Genomic DNA, 18,549 nt, shown 5'->3' with positions numbered 1-18,549 from the left:
TCCATTAAGTGGCTGATTGCTTAATTATAAGATTCTCTTCTCCCCTCCCTTCCTCTCGTGCCTCACTAACAGCCGGCAAGCGTCTCTAGTCAACGGTGCGGCCAACAGGGTTAGACAGCTGTATTTATATTTCTGTATTTAGATTCGAACGCTCCTTCAGAATTAGCTGAAAAGCACTTTGGAGAGATGTTACGCCACAAATGCCCATTGCCAATCATATGCCGCTGACGTGTGCAGAATGGCCAACGCAGGCACAAGGCATTACCCTGCAGCAGAAGGGGAGAACTTTGTTCAGCCCATTTTTGGAATCTTCAGTTCTCCACATTCCTGCAGCAATTTGCAATTTTTATATTCAAATCCTCATGAACATCCATCAATATTTTGACGTGAATTTCTCCTAATAAACACATTTGTGTATGCAGTTTCGATGAACATTTATATTTTTTTAATGTTATTTTCACGGATATATTTCTTTTCACAGACACTTTCCCCCATGGATGCATGTTTGTAAACCTTGTTTGGTTGGTGAATTGCGTCGCAAAATTCAGATAAGTGCAAATTTCAAAGGATGGCTGGGTTTCGGCTCTCATATTTTCGGAAAGTGTGGATTTGACAGATCCAGCTTCAAACGCAAACTGAATTGGATTTCTCCCCTATTCCTAACTGTAAGGCCCAATGTTCCTCAGTTTCCTGATGCTTGGCACAAGTCACAGTGTCCCACAGAAGGCGTTATTCCCCCTGGAAGGTGAACCCCTGTGTAATCTCCCTTCTTCTGCCCTCCCATAGGCTTTATTTGAGCGCACACCACATCTGGTGCTTGAGTTGCTAGGAGATGCTCAGGGGGGCAGGGGGGCGGTTGCTAAGCACCAAAAAACACACAACAACCAGGCCTAGTGGCAGGAGCATCCAGGAGCATGTACAGAGTATTTGTTTCATCAACCACCTTGGGCTCACAAGTGGAGTCCTTCAAGGATGAAGCTATGCAGGGCCTAGCAGTAACAGAACTGTTCAAGAAAGGAGTCAGAAGAGTCTGTCCCAGACAGCCCCAGAATATTTATTTATTTATTTTCATTGCCACCTTTTGTTGCCCCAAACCCAGCTAAATTGCCAACAGCGCTGGTTTGGTGCGGGCGAGGGAGTGTAATCAGTTTTCCTTGCTGATTCATAAGGTCACCATAAGTCGTAATCGACTTGAAGGCATATAACAACAAAAGGCTAAAACTGCTAACTGCTTCACCCACCCCCAGCCCCCATATAGGGCCACGTTCACACCAAACATTTATTCCGCTATTATTCCACTTTAAACAGCCATGGCTTCCCTCAAAGGATCCTGGGAACTGCAGTTTGTGAAGGGTGCTGAGAGTTGTTAGGAGACCTTTATTCCCCTCACAGAGCTACAATTCCTGGAGTTCTCTGGGAAAAGAACTGACTGACAGTTAAACCACTCTAGAAACTGTAGCTTTGTGAGAGGAACAACTCTCAGCACCTTTCACAAATGACAGTTCCCAGGATTCTTTGGGGGAAGCCAGGACTGCTTAAAGTTGTGGAATCCCCTCCACACAGAGGTGCACCTTCGCCGTACAATTATTGAATGCTAACAAAGGACCTCTTTTCCCTGCCCTTTGGCACTTGAGATACATGTTTTCAGGACCCCACCCTGTTCCCGTGAACGCAATGTGTTTTAATTGTTAATACTGTATTTTAAGTTACTGTAACCCACCGTGGGACAATAACAGTGGAATAACTGTATGGTGTGAATGTGGCCTAGGTTTTGCCTGCCTCGTTCTTTCTTCTGGTTCTGACATGATGCTCTCCGCCCCCTTGAGATCCCCAAGGCTTCTCCTGTTGCCATGGCATCAGGGCAAGTCTGGACCTAAGGGCAGGAGAGATCTATGCCCTGGTCACCGTGGCAACTGGAATGTTGCATCCCAACCCACTGAGAGTGAGTCCTGGTGGTTTCTCCAGCAACCCAGCTGAAGCTTGCTCCTAACTACTCTAAAGTAGCTCTCTCCCCAATGGGTTTGTTGGCTCCTCACCCTGGCCCAGGTATGGTGGTCCTCATCCTCTGCAGTCTATCTGCATCTGACCACATCCATCCTTTGCTGACCTTTTCTCTTCTCCCCTTCTGGTCTGTTGTCTCCCCCACTGTTGAAACAGTGTTGCATCCAAAGCAGCGAAGTTCTGCTGGCACAGTAGAACTTCCATTGCCCCTCTTCCCCCCCAAAAAATCTTCTCCAAAGGGTGCCCCAACCCTCTGGAGCTGATTTTGAGGCCACACAGGGAGGGGAGCTGCAGGGAAGAGGAGGGGAAGGTTCTGTCCCATTAGTACAAGCCTTTTGTGCCAGCGGAATGGGACCACAGACTCCCGACCACACACTGTAAGCCCTGCAAGGCAAAGGGCCTGCCATTTTTATTGCCGTTTCTCTGTGGAGCTTTGCCTACATTGATATCATGGTATCATTATTTTTAAAGCATGAACATACAGATGTTTAATTTGGCTGAAGAAACCCTTCACCCCCTGTTCCAGGAGGTCTCCAAACTTTTGGGGCCAGTGGGCATATTTGGGATTTTGAAGGTCTGGGGAGGCATTGCATCTGCTTTCCATCCCCAGCAATACCAGAATTCCAACATGGGTAGGACAAGGGAAGATTCCGCAGGGAGACAGAGTCCAACGCTGGATCTCCTCCCTGGTTGACACAATCTCTCTACCCTCAAGAGACTCCTCCTTATGGAGCCAGGATAGGGGCAATAGAAGAAAGTTGTTAATTATCCAAATTATTTATTACTATAGTTCCTTGAGGGGAATAGGGGTCTCCGAACAACTCTCAGCCCCCTTCACAAACTACCCTTCCCATGATTATTTGGGGGAAGCCATGACTGCTTAAAGTGGAATAATAGTGGTATGGGATGAATGTGGCCTGTTCTCAAAAACATGACCATGAAGGTACCCATCCCTTCATGTAACTTGGTAGAGTTGCCCTTCTCCACGATTCCTATTATTCCTTCCTGAAAATCTCTAGAAGAGGAGTAGGGGATCTGTGCCCTGAAGGCTGCATGTGGCCCTCAGTCTCACTTCATGTGGTCCTCAGTGTAATCTCATGGAGGTGGCAATGAGGGGAGAAATGGGGAAGGGAAGGGAAGAGGTGAGGGAGAGAGATTCCCATTAGCTACCGGGCTAAGTTCAGGGTGCTGGTTTTGGTGTACAAAGCGCTATACAGCTTGGGACCAGGATACCTGAAAGATCATCTTACCCCTTATATACCCAGTCGATCACTGTGCTCTGCAAGTGAGGGCCTCCTGCAGATACCATCTTATCAGGAGGTCCATTCCGCACAACATAGAAAGTTGACCTTTAGTCTTGTGGCACCGACCTTTTGGAATTCCCTTCCCTAAAATATCAGACAGGCACCATCTCTTACCTTTTCGGCAGCTACTCAAGACCTTTCCCTTCCAACAAGCCTTTTAAGCAGAGACCTTATCCCAGTCTGCGTCTGTCCTGGAAATTGTTTTTTAAAGTTTTTTAGATATGTTTTAAAGATTTTTTAAAAAATATGTTTTAAAGTCTTAAGATGTTTGAAAGTACTTTTAGTGTTTCTGTTTGCTGCCCTGGGCTTCTCCCGGGAGGAAGGGCGGGATATAAATTTAATAAATAAATCTCTGTTCATCGCAATGCAGCTTTATCCGCTAGATGCCCCCAATGGCTATGACTACTGATGCTCCAAGAGACAGAAAAATGGGATCAGATGGTACCCAAAACGAGCTACTGTCTTTGAGGTACAGCATCAGACAGGGTAGGTGTGATGACGCTGGAGGCCAGCAGTGTCCATGACACTGAATCCTAATACATTCTATACTCAATTTAATAAAAATAAAAAAGCTATGGTATGACCAGCATACTGTACTCATCAATTTAATAAAATTATTTAGATGTTTATATACATTTGGTTTTTTTTATCACATTAGGTTTAAATTGGAAAGACAGTCTCACAATGCTCACAGAGCTGGATAGTATCTTATATTTTGGTGTGGCATTCAGGAAATCCACAGGCTTCATTTTTTGCAGTTTCAAATGATGAGCCGGTATAAGAAGTGTAAAGCGTTTTCATATTTAGATCAGTATTATATTTCCAGTATTTAAATGCTATTTTTTATCTTTGCAGGAGTTGTGAACTATATTGTTACATAGATTTACGCTGAATTGGATATTTGGTGTTTTTGCATTGATTGACCACCAAAGGAGGCTTTGGCGAAACGCGTTTGGTCAAATATTTTAATATTGCATTTTATGAGTTGTTTGTATCTATTGGTTACATGTATTTTTGCTCAATCAGCTATGATAGATAGGTATAAATTATCCACATGTTTTAAATTTTTTTTATAAAGTATCCACATTCATATCATAGGCAGTTTCTGAGTCAGATTATTTGGTTCCTAATCCCTCCTTTTTCACATTTCAGTTTGTTGGGACATATTTTGTGGTGTGTTTGGTCCTGCCCATCGATCAAAGTTGGCATGCAGGGAAGAGGTGAGAGAGCCAACAAGCAGGATTGAACTCAGATGCATGAGGAGTTCAATCCTGCTTTCTACAAGGGTTGGAAGCACCGGCGAGTTCCTCAAAAGGAACTTGCTCATGCAGTCAAACCAAGCAGGACTAAACTCAGCGGATGCAGATGCAAATTTTATGCACAGCCTAGTCAATCCTTGGTGATGCATTTACTATATCTATTTATTTATTTATGGGGAGGGGCAATGCATAAGTGGCCGGATCCAGCAAGCTCATGCTGCTATCTACTTGCACTGTCCTCTGGTGGGCTGAAGCACCATCTTGTCACTGCACTCTTTTAACCTCCACCCCTTCATGGCATCACCTCTGTTCCCTGCAGGTATCAGGCAGCTGTACCAGACTCAACAGATCTGTGATGTCACCCTAGTGGCTGACGGGAGAAAGTTCCCTTGTCACAGGTAGGCATCCAACAGTGCTCTATGCTATGCTCTGCCAGGGTGGAGCCTCTAGAGGGTGATTTTAAGAAAATCTCCACTCCCTATATGTGTGTGTGTGAGGGAAGCTCAGAGGATAGCAACAAGGAAGAGGGCCTTCTCAGTGGTGGCCCCCAAATTATGGAATGATCTTCCTGATGATGTGCGCCTGGCGCCAACACTGTCATCTTTTCGGTGCCAGGTCAAGACTTTCCCCTTCTCCCAGGCGTTTTAGCGTGTGTATTTAAATTGCTTTTTAAAAAATGTGTTTTTAAATTTGTATATTTGTTTTTAATGTTTTTAATTGTTGTAAACTGCCCAGAGAGCTTTGGCTATGGGGCGGTATATAAATGCAATAAATAATAATTATTATATATACCTATAATATTTTATTTATTTTAATTGCATTTTATGTATTTTCATGTATTTTCATGTTTTTGTGACCTTTATCGTGTACCATTTTTATTATTTGATTTTATTGTAAGCCACCCTCAGTGGCCTATTATAGGGGAGAAGGGCAGGATAGAAATATTATAAATAAATAAAAAATTTAAAAAAGAGTGAGGGCATTGATGAAGCATGATAATTTACGGAAGATTTCAAGGAGATCTCCAGAAAGTGGAGCCCAACGGAAGGGGATGGGATGGTGGGTGGGTTCAAAACATCAGGAAGCTGCATTATGGAGAGCCAAAGCATTGGTCCGTCTCGCTCGTTTCCGATCTAGGGAAGGCCCGTAGCTCAATGACAGAGCACCTGCCTTGCTTGCAGAAGGTCCCAAGTTCAATCACCGGCATCTCCAGGTAGGGCTGGGAGGGGCTCCTGCCTGGAACCCTTGGGAGCCGCTGCCAGTCCGTGTAGACAATATGGAGCAAGATGGACCAGTGGCAGCTTCCTATGTTCATCAGTATAATCTACACAGCGACCGGCAGTGACTCTCCAGCATTTCAAGCAGCCCTACCTGGAGATGCTGCTGGGAATTTCGAAGGGTGGCTGCCTGTCGGTTCTCAGTATTATTTCGGGAAGCGCAAGTTTGATCGATCCGGCTTGAAATGAGAACTGAATTGAAATTCTCCCCCACCCCTAAGGAGCACAAGGCAGGCCACTCGCCGCCACCCCACCCCACTTCTGCCACCTCTGTCTCACAGCAGGACCGGCCTGGTGCTCTGTCATCTCCCTCTCCATCTCCAACTTCCCTTCCCTTCCAGAACCCTCTTGGCCTCCATCAGCCTCTACTTCCAGCGCATGTTCACCAGCACCTTCAAGGAATCCCATGAGGGGGAAATTGTGCTCCTGGATTTGACTGCTTCCTCCCTCCAGAGGCTCCTGGATTACGTCTACACAGGAGAACTGCTGCTCCTGTCGGAGGAGGCCGAAGAACTCTTCACAACAGCTAGCAGGCTTCAGATTACGTCCGCAATGGAGATCATCACCAGGTAATAGACAAGGAGAGGGGCAGTACATGCAAAGCAGGGGACAGGGAAATTTTGGTCCCTCAGATGTTGCTGAATGACAACTCCCATGCAGTGGAGACTGGCGACTCCTATGTCAATGGGGCAGTAAATCCCCTCTGGGATTCCACCAATTCAGGAGAATTTCAGTTCCCATTTTGTTTCGAGAAGTGTGAATTTGATAAATTTGTCTTCAGACATGGGCTAAATCTAATGTCTCTCCTGTCCCTACCTCCTCTGCCACTAGGGCTCTCCGTTCACTGCAAGATTGGCAGCTGAAGCTCAGCGCTCAGAGGGCACCATCTAGGCTGCACGTTCCATCAGCTGACACCCAATGGCCAATCCCAGCCCATCAGACCCTATAAAGCCCCGGCCTCAGAGCTTGATCCTCAGTCCTAATCCCTGCAGTGCAACACGCCACATAAGACCTTGTTCATTTACCCCGATCCCACCTTGGATCTTGACCCATCCCGGGTTTTGACTACACACCAGCTTCTGGCTCACTCAGTCTAACAGCCAGATCTCATGGGTTCCAGAATCCAACTACCTAGAACCTGACCCAAGGCCCGGCACAGGGCTGGCAGGTGGCGTTTTGGTAAGCATCTTCTGTCCTTACAGTGTTGAGATCTCATGTTATGAGAGAAGGAGGAGAGAAGGCCTCCCTGTGTATCTATTTTCTCTCAGCTGCGTCTAATCTGATCAAAGTCTACCACCTTCCCTTTACTCCTCCCTGCAGATTTCTCACGGAGAGGATTTCCATGGAGAACTGCTTGGATCTTTACGTGCTGGCCTATTCCCACAACCACCGGCCTCTCCTGTGCCCAACCTTGCACTACGTCGCCTTCCATTTTGAGCCCCTCACCGAGTTTGCGGCTTTCCTCTCCCTGGACTTCAGCATCTTGATTAGCATCCTCGCCTCAGAGATCCTAGAGGTGGACTCTGAGCTGACCGTGTACAGGGCTGTGCGCCGCTGGGTGGGACACAACCCGGGCACGCGCCTCCCAAAGCAGGCGGCGCTGATGGACCACATCCGCCTCCCCCTCCTGAGCCCCGATGAACTTGCTGAGGTACGGGCAGAGACAGAAGAGATTTATGAGGGGGTGCGGCTGCCGTGGGAGGAGCTCAGCGTCCAGGAAAGGCTGTGGGCCAGTCGAGGGCTGCGGCAGGGCATGTACCATGATGGAGTCGTCTGCATTGGTCTCCCCAAATGGAGCGAGATGAGCCTGGGAGAGGAGGAGCTGGATTCTCGCGTCCACTTCTTCGACCCACCCACCGAACAGTGGGAACAGCTCCCCGATCTCAAATCGCTGACCTCCCCTAGTTGCATCTCTCTGGGGCATAAGCTCTACATCGCTGGCGGGCAGCACTTAGATGGCTCCTATTCAGACAGCCTGCTGGTGTATGACGCACTTGGAGGCCACTGGTCCCAGCTGCCCTCCATGTCCACGGCCAGAGCTTGGCATGCTTTCCTCCTATGCAGGAAAAGGCTGTACGCCGCCGGTGGATGGGACAGCACAGGGACCCTTGTGTATGCAGAGAGCTATGACTTGGAGCACGAGGAATGGACGGCCATCTCCAGCCTTCCGTTTGCCTTGACTTATTTTGCCTCCACGACGCTCCACAGCAAACTGTATCTCATTGGTGGAGAGATGGAAGACACCAACCTCCCGATCCCTCACAAAGGATTCCTGGTGTACGATGTGGTTTCGGGGGCCTGGTCCCAGATCCCCATGGCCTTTGAGTTCTACGAGGCCAGTGCTGTCACGCTGGGCAACTGTATCTTTGTGGTCGGAGGCCTTTCTGCGGACAGTGCTCAAGGAAACCGCCACTTCACCAGCCGCTGTGTCTGCCTACTTAGAGACGGCACGGTGAATCAAGACATCTCTGTCCCCTTGCTCCCCGTTGCAATCTCTTATCCAGGTGTTGTCTGCTGGAAGAAGAGGATTTATGTATTCGGGGGTGACAGCAACGATCAGTATTCCAGCGCTATCCTTTACTGGGAACCAGGCCAGCAAAACTGGGCCCAGTGTTCAGCAAATTTGCCTGACCCCAATTATGGGGCGTTTGGGTTTGGCTGCATACCACTCAAGGTGCCCAGAAAAAACATCCTTGCTGTCTTCCACAGGGAATCTGCCACCTCAGTGGCCGAACAGACAGCAGAGAGTTCCAAGCTCTGCCCAGTGGCTAATCTAACTTAGCAAGCCTTCGGTTGTGGTGGTTGTGTTTTTAATTCCTTAATTTAAAAAATGAGAGAAAAATAACCAGCCGGTTATTTTGGATCCTCAGCCCTCCAATCAATATCATAATCTTCATCATTATTTATTACCCACCCTTCACCCTAAGATCCTAGGGTGGATCACGACAATTTAAAATACATTAAAAACTGTTCAAGACAAATCACAATTACAAGAACAGGGTGGGTCCTAAAAATATACATCTCAAATGTCAAAGACCAGGGTAAAGAGGTGTGACTTCAGTATTCACCGAAAGCTGTATAGTGATGGTGATGGACGCACCTCTGTGGGGAGTAAGTTCCACAACTTAGGGGCTGCCACAGAAAATGCCCTCTCCACTCACCACCTCCTGGGTTTCTGAGGATGGTGGAACTATCAAGAGGGCCCTCTCTACTGACCTTAACACCCAAAAGTGTCTGTAAGGTAGAAGATGGTATTTCAGGTGTTTGAGACCTAAGTCATTTAGGGCTTGAAGCGCTAACATGAGCATCTTGAATTGGGCCTGGAAATGAACTGGCAACCAACGCAGTTTCCCCCCCCCCAGTCCTTGGAATCTCCATAGTTTGCTCTTCCTTTTTCTCAGCAACCAGGATGGATCTTTCCTGTGCTGGGTTCATCTGAGATCAGGTAGTGCCTAGAAGCTATTTTCTCCAAATTTTCTGCAAGTGTGGGTGAATGGTAAAGAATCCCCCTCCCACCCAAGGCAAACTTTGCAAAGAGGCTTACGCTTTGGTTTTAGGGTTGGCATTGGGGAAAAACAGGGTTCTTGTGTCATTAGCAGTTGTATGGCAGGTAGGAAAAATCATTCATTTATTTGTTTATTTAATATCCTGCCCTTCCTCCCAAAAGGAGCCCAGGACAGCAAACAAATGATAAAACACTAAAAAAAATCTTTAAAACAAAACATCTTGCAAATATCTTATAACATCTTAGAAACACCTTTGTTTTTTTTTAAAAAAAACAACCCTTAAAAACAATTGCAACACAGATGCAGACTGGGATAAGGTCTCTGCTGAAAAGGCTTGTTGAAAGAAGGTCTTCAGCAGGCACCAAAAAGACAAATTCAACAGGTTAAGCCTTTTCTAGTAAGGAAATACAATTATGGGAAAGCTTCATCATGACTATTCTGATTTTGTGCTTTGCCATGACTCCCATGGCAGCCATTTTGTAATGTACCACACCCATGGAAGCCATTTTGTGACTGGTGCCTCGTAACAATCTCTCAACATTTGAAATGGGCCCTCGGGTTGAAAAAGGTTGGTGACCCCTCATCTAAGAATCCAGGGAGGCTCCTCAACTTGTGTGCTTCCAGGTGTCCTTTGACATGTGCTAGAGCAAGCTGCTAGGAGTGAACAAACCTGTCCATTTCAGGGTCACATTGCTTTCCATTTTTTGGATCAAAAGTTCACGTCTTCCCATTTCTACATCAGTTTGCTCTTTTTTTAAAAAAAAGTCTGCATGAAAATTCATACACACTTTCAACATTTTTCATGCTTTACTTGCAAGCAATTTCCCCAAATATTTATTTATTATTTGGTTGATATCCCACCCTTCCTCCCGGCAGGAGCCCAGGGCAATGCACAATGCAAATCTAGCAATGCATTTTAACATTATTTTATCAGCATGTTTGTGCCCAGCTTGCCCTAACATGTGGTTTTTACGCACTCTGCTTAAGTTGGAGATCTGCGTCACCAAGTGCAGAGCCGTGCAACTTTTGCAGGCTAGCTCTGCTTCTACTCATTTATGGCAGAGGAGACTCAGACCCAGCGGCTACACGTGCCCCTCCATGCCTCTCTATCCGGGGAGAAATAAAACATAGCAAAGAAAGATGAAACGTCTGTGTTTGAAAGTCTCTGATGAAGAACCTGAAAGGTCTGAAATGCATTGGGTTTATGCTTTGCCTTCCACCCTTTTGATGCTTGCTGATTATTGCCTGGGGTGCCGCACCTCCCTCTCTGGCCCTCAGAACTTGCCCCAGGCCATGCCCTCAGTGTCCCTCTTAACACCCAAAGAGTTTTTGCCTGGCCGGAAATGTGTCCTTCAATGCTGATCATGCCTCTGGCTTGCCAGGATGGAGAGTGAAGAGAAACTAGCCTAGAGTACAACGGTAAAAATTATAGATGTTGCTCCGCGCACTTTTTCCTCTGGCCCCTCCCACCCCTGGCATGTGACTCCGGGAAGATTGCCCAGAAAGGAACGTGGTTCTCAGCAGAGCTTGGAAAAGTTACTTTTTTTGAACTACAACTCCCATCAGCCCCAGCCAGCATGGCCACTGGATTGGGCTGATGGGAGTTGTAGTTCAAAAAAACAACTTTCCCAAGCTCTGGTTCTCAGGCACCTGATGCAGCATCTGTGGATGGGCACATTAGTCTATTTTCAGTCTAGGCCTACTTCTGTCTCAAATGTGTTACGAATGAAGCCCCATTTCTGCGTTAATCTGTATTTTTTTTAAAAAAGAAATTGTATGAAAAGTCATATTTAAATATTTATTTCATCACTAAATAGGTGTTTAATTATGGATATTTAAATATTAATTATGGTTACTTAAATATGTGTACTTAAACATTAAATATGTATGTTTAAATATTAAATATGTATAATTAAACATTAAATATTGTATTTAAACATTAAATATTGTATTTAAATATGGACATTGTATTTAAATATGGACATTGTATTTAAATATGGATATACTGCATATTCTAAATGTAGAAGACAAGTAACAAAGTGTGTCCAAAATCCACATTTTAGGATAAATGTGAATTTGTGTTACTTCTTTTTGAGCTGACCATCGCATTGCAAATTTCAGAGACTTGTTACATCTGCAGGATAACTGCATTTCAATCTGCACATTCGCCCAGGAGGGCATGACTCGGTTGGTTTACTGAGAGGTGCAGAGCCAACAGAATTCCCCTCCATCCACATGTCCTGAGTGCAACCCCTTTTCCATAATCCCAGAAGCTCACCTCTCAGAAGGACGGATGCATCCTCCTCTAGGTGGATCTCACTGAACAGCCTCCAGCCTCTACTCTCCTAAAGCAAATCTTTCTTCTGGGAACTGGTATCGCCTCAGCTTGATACTCCCAAGCCTGTGAGAGGAGGAAAGAGGGGGAAACCTAAATATATTTCCCCACACACTCAAAACCTTCTGCCAAATCTTGAAATATTCAAGGAAGAGATTTGGGGTGCAATCCAAACACCTGACACGGTGTGTGGAGATTGGGCAGAGATGCCTGTGATGATCCCACCAGCTGGCTCTACCTGTGATACTCCCACCAGGGCCACCACCTGTCAGGATCTCGGTTTTTATTTGTTCTCTCACACGCTCTAGCACAGATCTCACAAGATCCCACTGCTAGGCAGCACCACCAGCCACTCCCTGTAAACAATACTGCTAGAGACTTCGCCTTAGTCTCCCCCTATGGCTTATTGTTACTTTGTGTCTGGGTGCCCTTGCTGTCCACAACCCCCTTGTATTTTTGTCTATAAAGCATACAATCCTGGATTGCTCTGGATACTTGACGATGTTACAATATCTCCCTTCACCGCTGCCACCATTTATTTGATACTGTTTCCCTCCAGCCTTGGTAATTACCCTGCTCTCCCTTCTGGTTTGTGAATCCCCAGCCAAGGATCAGGCTTTTGGTAAACCAATAAAAGTATTTATTTGATAACACCAGGAAATAACAAGATTACTTTAGGAATGTTCAACAAGCGTATGGTTTCATTTAGTGTCGCTCTTTATGTTTCCAGTCTTATATATTCTGCCTAAATACCAGCCAAATACAATCTAACCCACAACCAACTCCAATCCACACTCCACAACCGACTCTCACAACTCCCCCTAGACTCAACTGTCATCCTCTCATTTATACCTTCAGCCATTCACTCAGCCAATCATCATACAGCATTCTCCAGCATTCTAGCCCATGTACTCCGCCCTCTCACTCAATCACTTGCCATATATCACTTAATAAACCCGCACTTACCATATTTACAGATATTAAAATACAGAGACATCACAATGCCCTTCCCCCCTGCCCAGCCGACCTCTGCCTGGAGTGCCAGCATCTGCCAGCCCTGATAGATTAGGAATACATAAATAAATAACAATCTGAATATAAGAACGCAAGAAGAGACTGGATCCTGGATCTCACATTGGCCAGCCAGATGCCTTTTCTGGGAAGCCCACAAGCAGGACGTGAGACAAGAGAGTGTTTCCCACTTGCGATCTCCAGCAACTCCAAATATATCTCCTTACCTTTGGGGGGGGCAGAGTGTAAGACACAGGGATGGGGGAGGCCTCAAACCAGGAGGCACAGAAGCTGGAATTCAGTGTGGTACCTCCTACCAGGGATGGGACGTTCTCTCAATTTCTCCGTTCTCCAATCTGGTGCTCAGTTCTGCACATTCCTGCAGTCATTTGGGGGGTATTTGTTTTTTAATCCTCATGAAAATTCGTCAGCATTTTAGTCCAAACATCTACTAATAAACACATTTTTGCATGCGCTTTTGACTGCTGCACACATTTTTGCCAGCATTTTCCGCTAACAATCTCCTCTTGAATGACTCCAGGGTTGGAGAGCCCACCACCTCCCTAGGTCATTGGTTTCATTGTACCGCTCTAATAGTTAGGAGGTTTTTCCTGATGTTCAGCCAAAATCTGTCACTTCAGCCCATTCTTCTGTGTGCTGCACTCCGGGATGATCGAGATCCTGGCCCTCCTCTGTGGGACAACCTTTCAGGGACTGGAAGAGTGCAATCCTATCTCCCCTCAGTCTTCTCCAGGCTAAACATGGCCAGTTCTTTCAGTCTCTCCTCATAGGGCTTTGTTTCCAGTCCCCTGATCATCCTTGTTGCCCTCCTCTGAACCTGTTCCACTTTGTCTGCATCCTTCTTAAAGTGCAGTGTCCAGAACTGGACGCAGTACTCAAGATGTGATGATGGGGCACCCACCAAAATATCACCACACACATGACTGACTGCCCACCAGAAAATTAATGACTTTGCACACCATTGCACACAACCTAGGCATGTCTATTAGAATCATAGAATAGTAGAGTTGGAAGGGGTCTCTAAGGCCATTGAGTCCAACCCCCTGCTCAATGCAGGAATCCAAATCAAAGCATTCCCGACAGATGGCTGTCCAGCTGCCTCTTGAATGCCTCCAGTGTTGGAGAGCCCACCATCTCCCTAGGTCATTGGTTCCATTGCCGTACTGCTCTAACAGGAAGTTTTCCCTGATGTACAGCCGAAATCCAGCTTGCGGAATCTTTATTTAAAAATGAAGCCATAGGCTGGGGAACTCATTATCCGCCCCTTTTCCACCTAGACCCACAGTTGTAAAAAGCAATCTGAAGTTCTGGCAGAATTGGTGTGGGAGGGATGAAGGAAAGCGGCACCGCTAATGGGCTTCACCCCCTGGTGCCCACTTTCAGCTTTCTGGTCCGTTCCCCATTTTCAGGATCTCCATCGGGTTTAATTATAGGCAACTGGAGTACAATGGAAGGGAAGGAGGCAGTATTAAATAACTCACAGACATGAGAAATAGGACTAATAGCTTATGAAAGCAGGCACGTAATGCAGAAGGCACAGATGTGGTGGGGGGGGAGGGGCTGGAGGGAGATTGCTACACAGCACAGCAAAGACAATCTCATTATAAATAGCTGCTCTGCACACACACACACACTCTCGTTCACACTCAGGAGCTCAGAGGCTCAGCACGGGCAGATTCTCCAACTATAATCCTAGCAGCGCATAAGCACCCAAAAGGGGGCGTAGCTCAGTGACGGAGCATCCACGTTGCATGTGGGAGGTCCCAGGTTCAATTCCCAATGGCACTTTGGAGAGCGTAAGAGCTGTCTTGCATCCCTGCCCCATCCCAAAGGAGACGGCAATTTATAGGGGTGAGCCAACTAGTTGCCAGCCTCCAAAAATGTTTCCGTGTCTCTCCTCAAAGGCAAGGTTCCCTCGCCACCACCAACATTAGATTCACATCCTAAAAATGTGAATTACCAAAAAAGTCAAAAAGTGAGTGCGTTAGAATGCATGGATTATTGGGGTGGGCTTCTTTGAAGCCATCTGCCATCCATTTAGGCTGGGCCGAAAGGGGGTTTGGAGGCGCCAACAATCAGCTGATCGTCGGTGCCTGCAAAGGCCTGTGCTTTGCGAGCACCGAGCATCAGCTGACTGTCAGGGCTCGCAAAGCACTGAGCCTTTGCCCACACAGTTTGATTTCAAACTGTGCAGGCAAAACCAGACCACCTGACTGCATTGTGATGACAAGGGATTGACAGGTGGGCAAAAACAGGTGCCTTGGGACAAGAACTCCAGCTGCAGACAGAATATGCTATTGTTTGATTGATTGTCTAAATATTCCCCTCATACACTACAGCCAAAAGTGGCTTAGAAGTCACTAACGAAGAAAAAAGGCGAGACTCTGCCCTCAGATTTACAGTCTAAAAAGCCACAACATGAAAGTAAAATGGATTAAGAGGGAGGAGGGAATAAGCAAACTCAGATAGGTGTTCTTAATTACAAACTGTTCTGATGATCAGATAACCGAGGTGGAAAAGTTGAAGAATCGGAGGCACCCAAAGCCACTGGTCTCTTGGTTGAGCCAAGGTGGTGGCCTGACATTCTCTCTCTTCCCTCCTCTACTGCAGCCTCACGTAAAAGCAGCTGCAAGTGACTAGCCTAGCTTCTCAGTAGAGCAGATGGTTGTCCTGCATCCAAGCCCTCTTCCCTCCTCCATTTACAGCCTAATATAATGGCCAGCCACCACCATTTGTCACCCTATTTGGTGACTGCTGTTGTTACCCTTGTTTTTTATTTGATTATATCATGGTTTTAAAGTTATGTTGTTGGGCTGGCGCTGCCAGGCAGGTGGCAGGATGAGAGATGAGGCCACCCAATGAAAGCAATGGGCAGTAGATTAATGGCAGACAAAAGAAAGGACCTCTTCTTTGCTCGATGAACAAGTAACTTGTGGCACTCACAGACTCATGACTATAAAAGATTTGATAAATTCATCGTTGGGCTGTAAGGCACGAGGGCAAAAAGAAAATATGTGTGAAATGGTATATGGCCTTGGGTCTGTTCTGAAGACCACTTCAGATGTTCTCACTAGATCAGGGATGGACGACCTTTTTCAACACAAGGGCCGTGTTCCCTTCGGGGCAACCTTCCAAGGGCCACATGCCATTGGTGGGTGGGGCCTAGGGTTGGGGGAGAAATTTGATTGACTGCTTTTCAGGCCAAATCTATCAAATTTGTACTTTCTGAGACAGTTTGAGGACCAAAACACAGCCATCCTTCAAAATTTGCACTTACTAACCAGTGTGAAAGTAACATGCAAAATGCATCATATCATGTAAGGCACATTTGTCAGAACTGCCCAAAAAATGTCTTTATTGGGAGAAATTCGTACTAAAATACTGGAGAATTTTCTTGAGGATTTTTTAAAAAAAAAAATCACAAAATTGCTGCAGAAATGTGGAGAACTGAATTTCAGATTGGAAAAATAAGAAACAGAGAGGCCCAAAATGGACAGATTTTTTCCATCCCTAGTAGGGCCAGAGGCAAAAGTAGACAGAGCAATTAAATAATATAATTTTTACATTTGTACTGTAGCCTCGCCTTTCTGTCGTCTATCTAGAAAAGCAAGAGGCATCATCAGAGCGAAAGGGCACATCCCAATCAGGCAAAAACGTTGGGGTGGGAGGCTGAAGCAGGGCCGGTGAAGTGCCTGGCCTGGGGAAGGTTCTGACGCCCAGATAGAGAGGTCTGGAGGGCCACATTCAGCCATGATCCTGAGGTGACCCACCCCTGGCCTAGGACTCTGCAGGACTTTGGACAGCTCCCAGGGAGAGCAGAGGAACTTCATGTTGCACAGTCCCAAATCCAAGTAATTCCAAGCATGCTGACTCAGAGGTTAAGCCTGAAAGAGTTCAAGAGGGCTTTCCCCCTTGTAGGGTTAAGGATTGTAGCCTGGACAGTGACCCTTTGTTGTTGTTATGTGCCTTCAAGTCAACTACGACTTATGGCGACCCTATGAATCAGTGACCTCCAAGAGCATCTGTCGTGAACCGCCCTGTTCAGATCTTGTAAGGTCAGGTCTGTGGCTTCCTTGATGGAATCAATCCATCTCTTGTTTGGCCTTCTTCTTTTTTTACTCCCTTCTGTTTTTCCCAGCATTATTGTCTTTTCTAGTGAATCATGGCTTCTCATGATGTGCCCAAAGTATCACAACCTCAATTTCATCATTTTAGGACAGTGACCCTGAAGACTCTTAATTTGAAGTCAGCACGACAGGCCCATTCAGACAGACCTCTCCCTCTCCCTCAATGAACCGATTAGCAAAGTAGACCCCCAGGGCATGGCCTAGAAAAGCAGCCCTGCTCATTCAAAGGGGAACAAAGTTAATAGGGGATGAGTGTAATTTTTCCAAAACCAAGGAGGAGGTCTGGATTCCTCCAGCACACAGCTGGGTGGATTTCCCTCCTCTGGATGCTAATTTCAGGGACACGGAAATGTTTTCCATATGCTTGCTTGGGTCTGGCTGAAAAGACACCATTGACTTAAGAGGCCATCGGCCAATTAAAGAATATTGATTCACCTCACCTGCCTTTTAACCACGGAATAAATCAGTTAGTTGAAAAGATCTAAATAGATCCACATATCAGAGCTTCCACAGTTAATATCTGGTCTGTTAAGACCAGTAGTTGACAGAATAAAGACACTTAAGGTTTATTAAAACCAAGAGTTAAAGTCATACATGCTGAAGCAGCCGTGTGGCTTTCACTCAGGGAGCCATGGCTAGCAAACTGAGAACAAAGACAGGAAGAGAAGGGAGGATGGGGAGCAGCAAAAAACAACAACAAAAACAACAGACACTTTGGAGGAAGAATCAGCAGCAGAAAGAATAGATTGCCTTTCTGTCTATCGCATTTCAGGTTGCTTGCAACATGTGTTAGTGCCGTACTCCCACCAATAAACTCATAATAATGGAATTCACTGGCACAAGATCTGACGATGTCCCCTGTATTTGTATCATTTGTATAATGAGAATTATATAAATGCATGGCGGATCGGGATCCAGTGGCTGTTAGCTCCATTGGCTAAGTAGCATCTCCACATTCAAAGGCAGTCTACCTTTTATTGCCCGCTACTAGTAGGCAAAACAGTGAGAGGAGGCTTATTACCTTAGATCCTTTTGTTTGTGGGCTTCCTGGGGAAATCTGGCTGGCCTCTGAAGGTTCACAGGGCATCAGACTAGGTGGGCCTTTGATTTGCTTCAGCAGTGCTCTGCTGGTGATCTTTGGACCTCCCACCCACTGCCTGGAAATGGTACAGTCCACTTTCTGTGCGTTATATAGATTAACCCGAACTGTTGAAATTGTACTTCCCATCCAATTCCCTCAGTTAGATCCATCTGGAAAAATAATGCTCCCTCTCTGGAACTGCCCACCCCAGCACAAATCAAGGGTTACAGACGGTCTCACTGAGCAGACGCTAAGCCTTTCTGCTGTCTCTCTCCCTGCATGCATGTGATGGTTTTCCCCAGAAGGGATGCTAATGTTTGTTAACAAAAGGGGCGTCAAGGGAGGCAGTTGCGCTGCCTGAATTATTTAGCAACTAATTCCTTCCACCAGCTGTTCCCCGGAGAGCTTGAGATCTGCCAATCACCTGTCCATCCGACCAGCCATCCTGCTGCCGGTATACTCTGGAGGGGGGGGGATTGAGCACCTCCCCTAGAGGAGGCTGAAGGAAAGCAGACCCTGGCCCCACACGTCTCCAGATATACCTCCCAAATAACACAAAAATGCAATTCAGACAGTCAGCAGTGTCAGAAGCAGCTGGTTAGGAGGTCAAAGGTGCTCAAGCTTTTT

General features: G+C 46.3%; 2 protein-coding genes across 2 annotated transcripts in view; one reads left to right on the top strand and one right to left on the bottom strand.

Annotated features, from left to right (window-relative positions):
* The window catches only part of SRRM3 (serine/arginine repetitive matrix 3), an 85,804-nt gene extending 74,122 nt beyond the window's left edge, over nucleotides 1-11,682 (bottom strand). The window contains exon 1 of the mRNA XM_061604737.1: nucleotides 11,626-11,682. The gene's annotated coding sequence lies outside the window, so the exon portion shown is untranslated. The remainder of the gene's footprint in view (nucleotides 1-11,625) is intronic.
* Nucleotides 2,630-8,623, top strand: LOC133374480 (kelch-like protein 12). The gene is made up of 4 exons (XM_061605504.1): nucleotides 2,630-2,633; nucleotides 4,884-4,962; nucleotides 6,183-6,410; nucleotides 7,162-8,623. The coding sequence occupies exons 1-4, from the start codon at nucleotides 2,630-2,632 to the stop codon at nucleotides 8,621-8,623; spliced, it is 1,773 nt and encodes a 590-aa protein (XP_061461488.1).
* Nucleotides 11,683-18,549: the final 6,867 nt, after the last annotated feature.

The sequence above is a fragment of the Rhineura floridana genome, chromosome 21 (assembly GCF_030035675.1).
Source record: "Rhineura floridana isolate rRhiFlo1 chromosome 21, rRhiFlo1.hap2, whole genome shotgun sequence".
NCBI lineage: Eukaryota > Metazoa > Chordata > Lepidosauria > Squamata > Rhineuridae > Rhineura > Rhineura floridana.
Note: the sequence above shows the minus strand (reverse complement) of the source record. Positions and strands in the feature narration are given on the sequence as shown.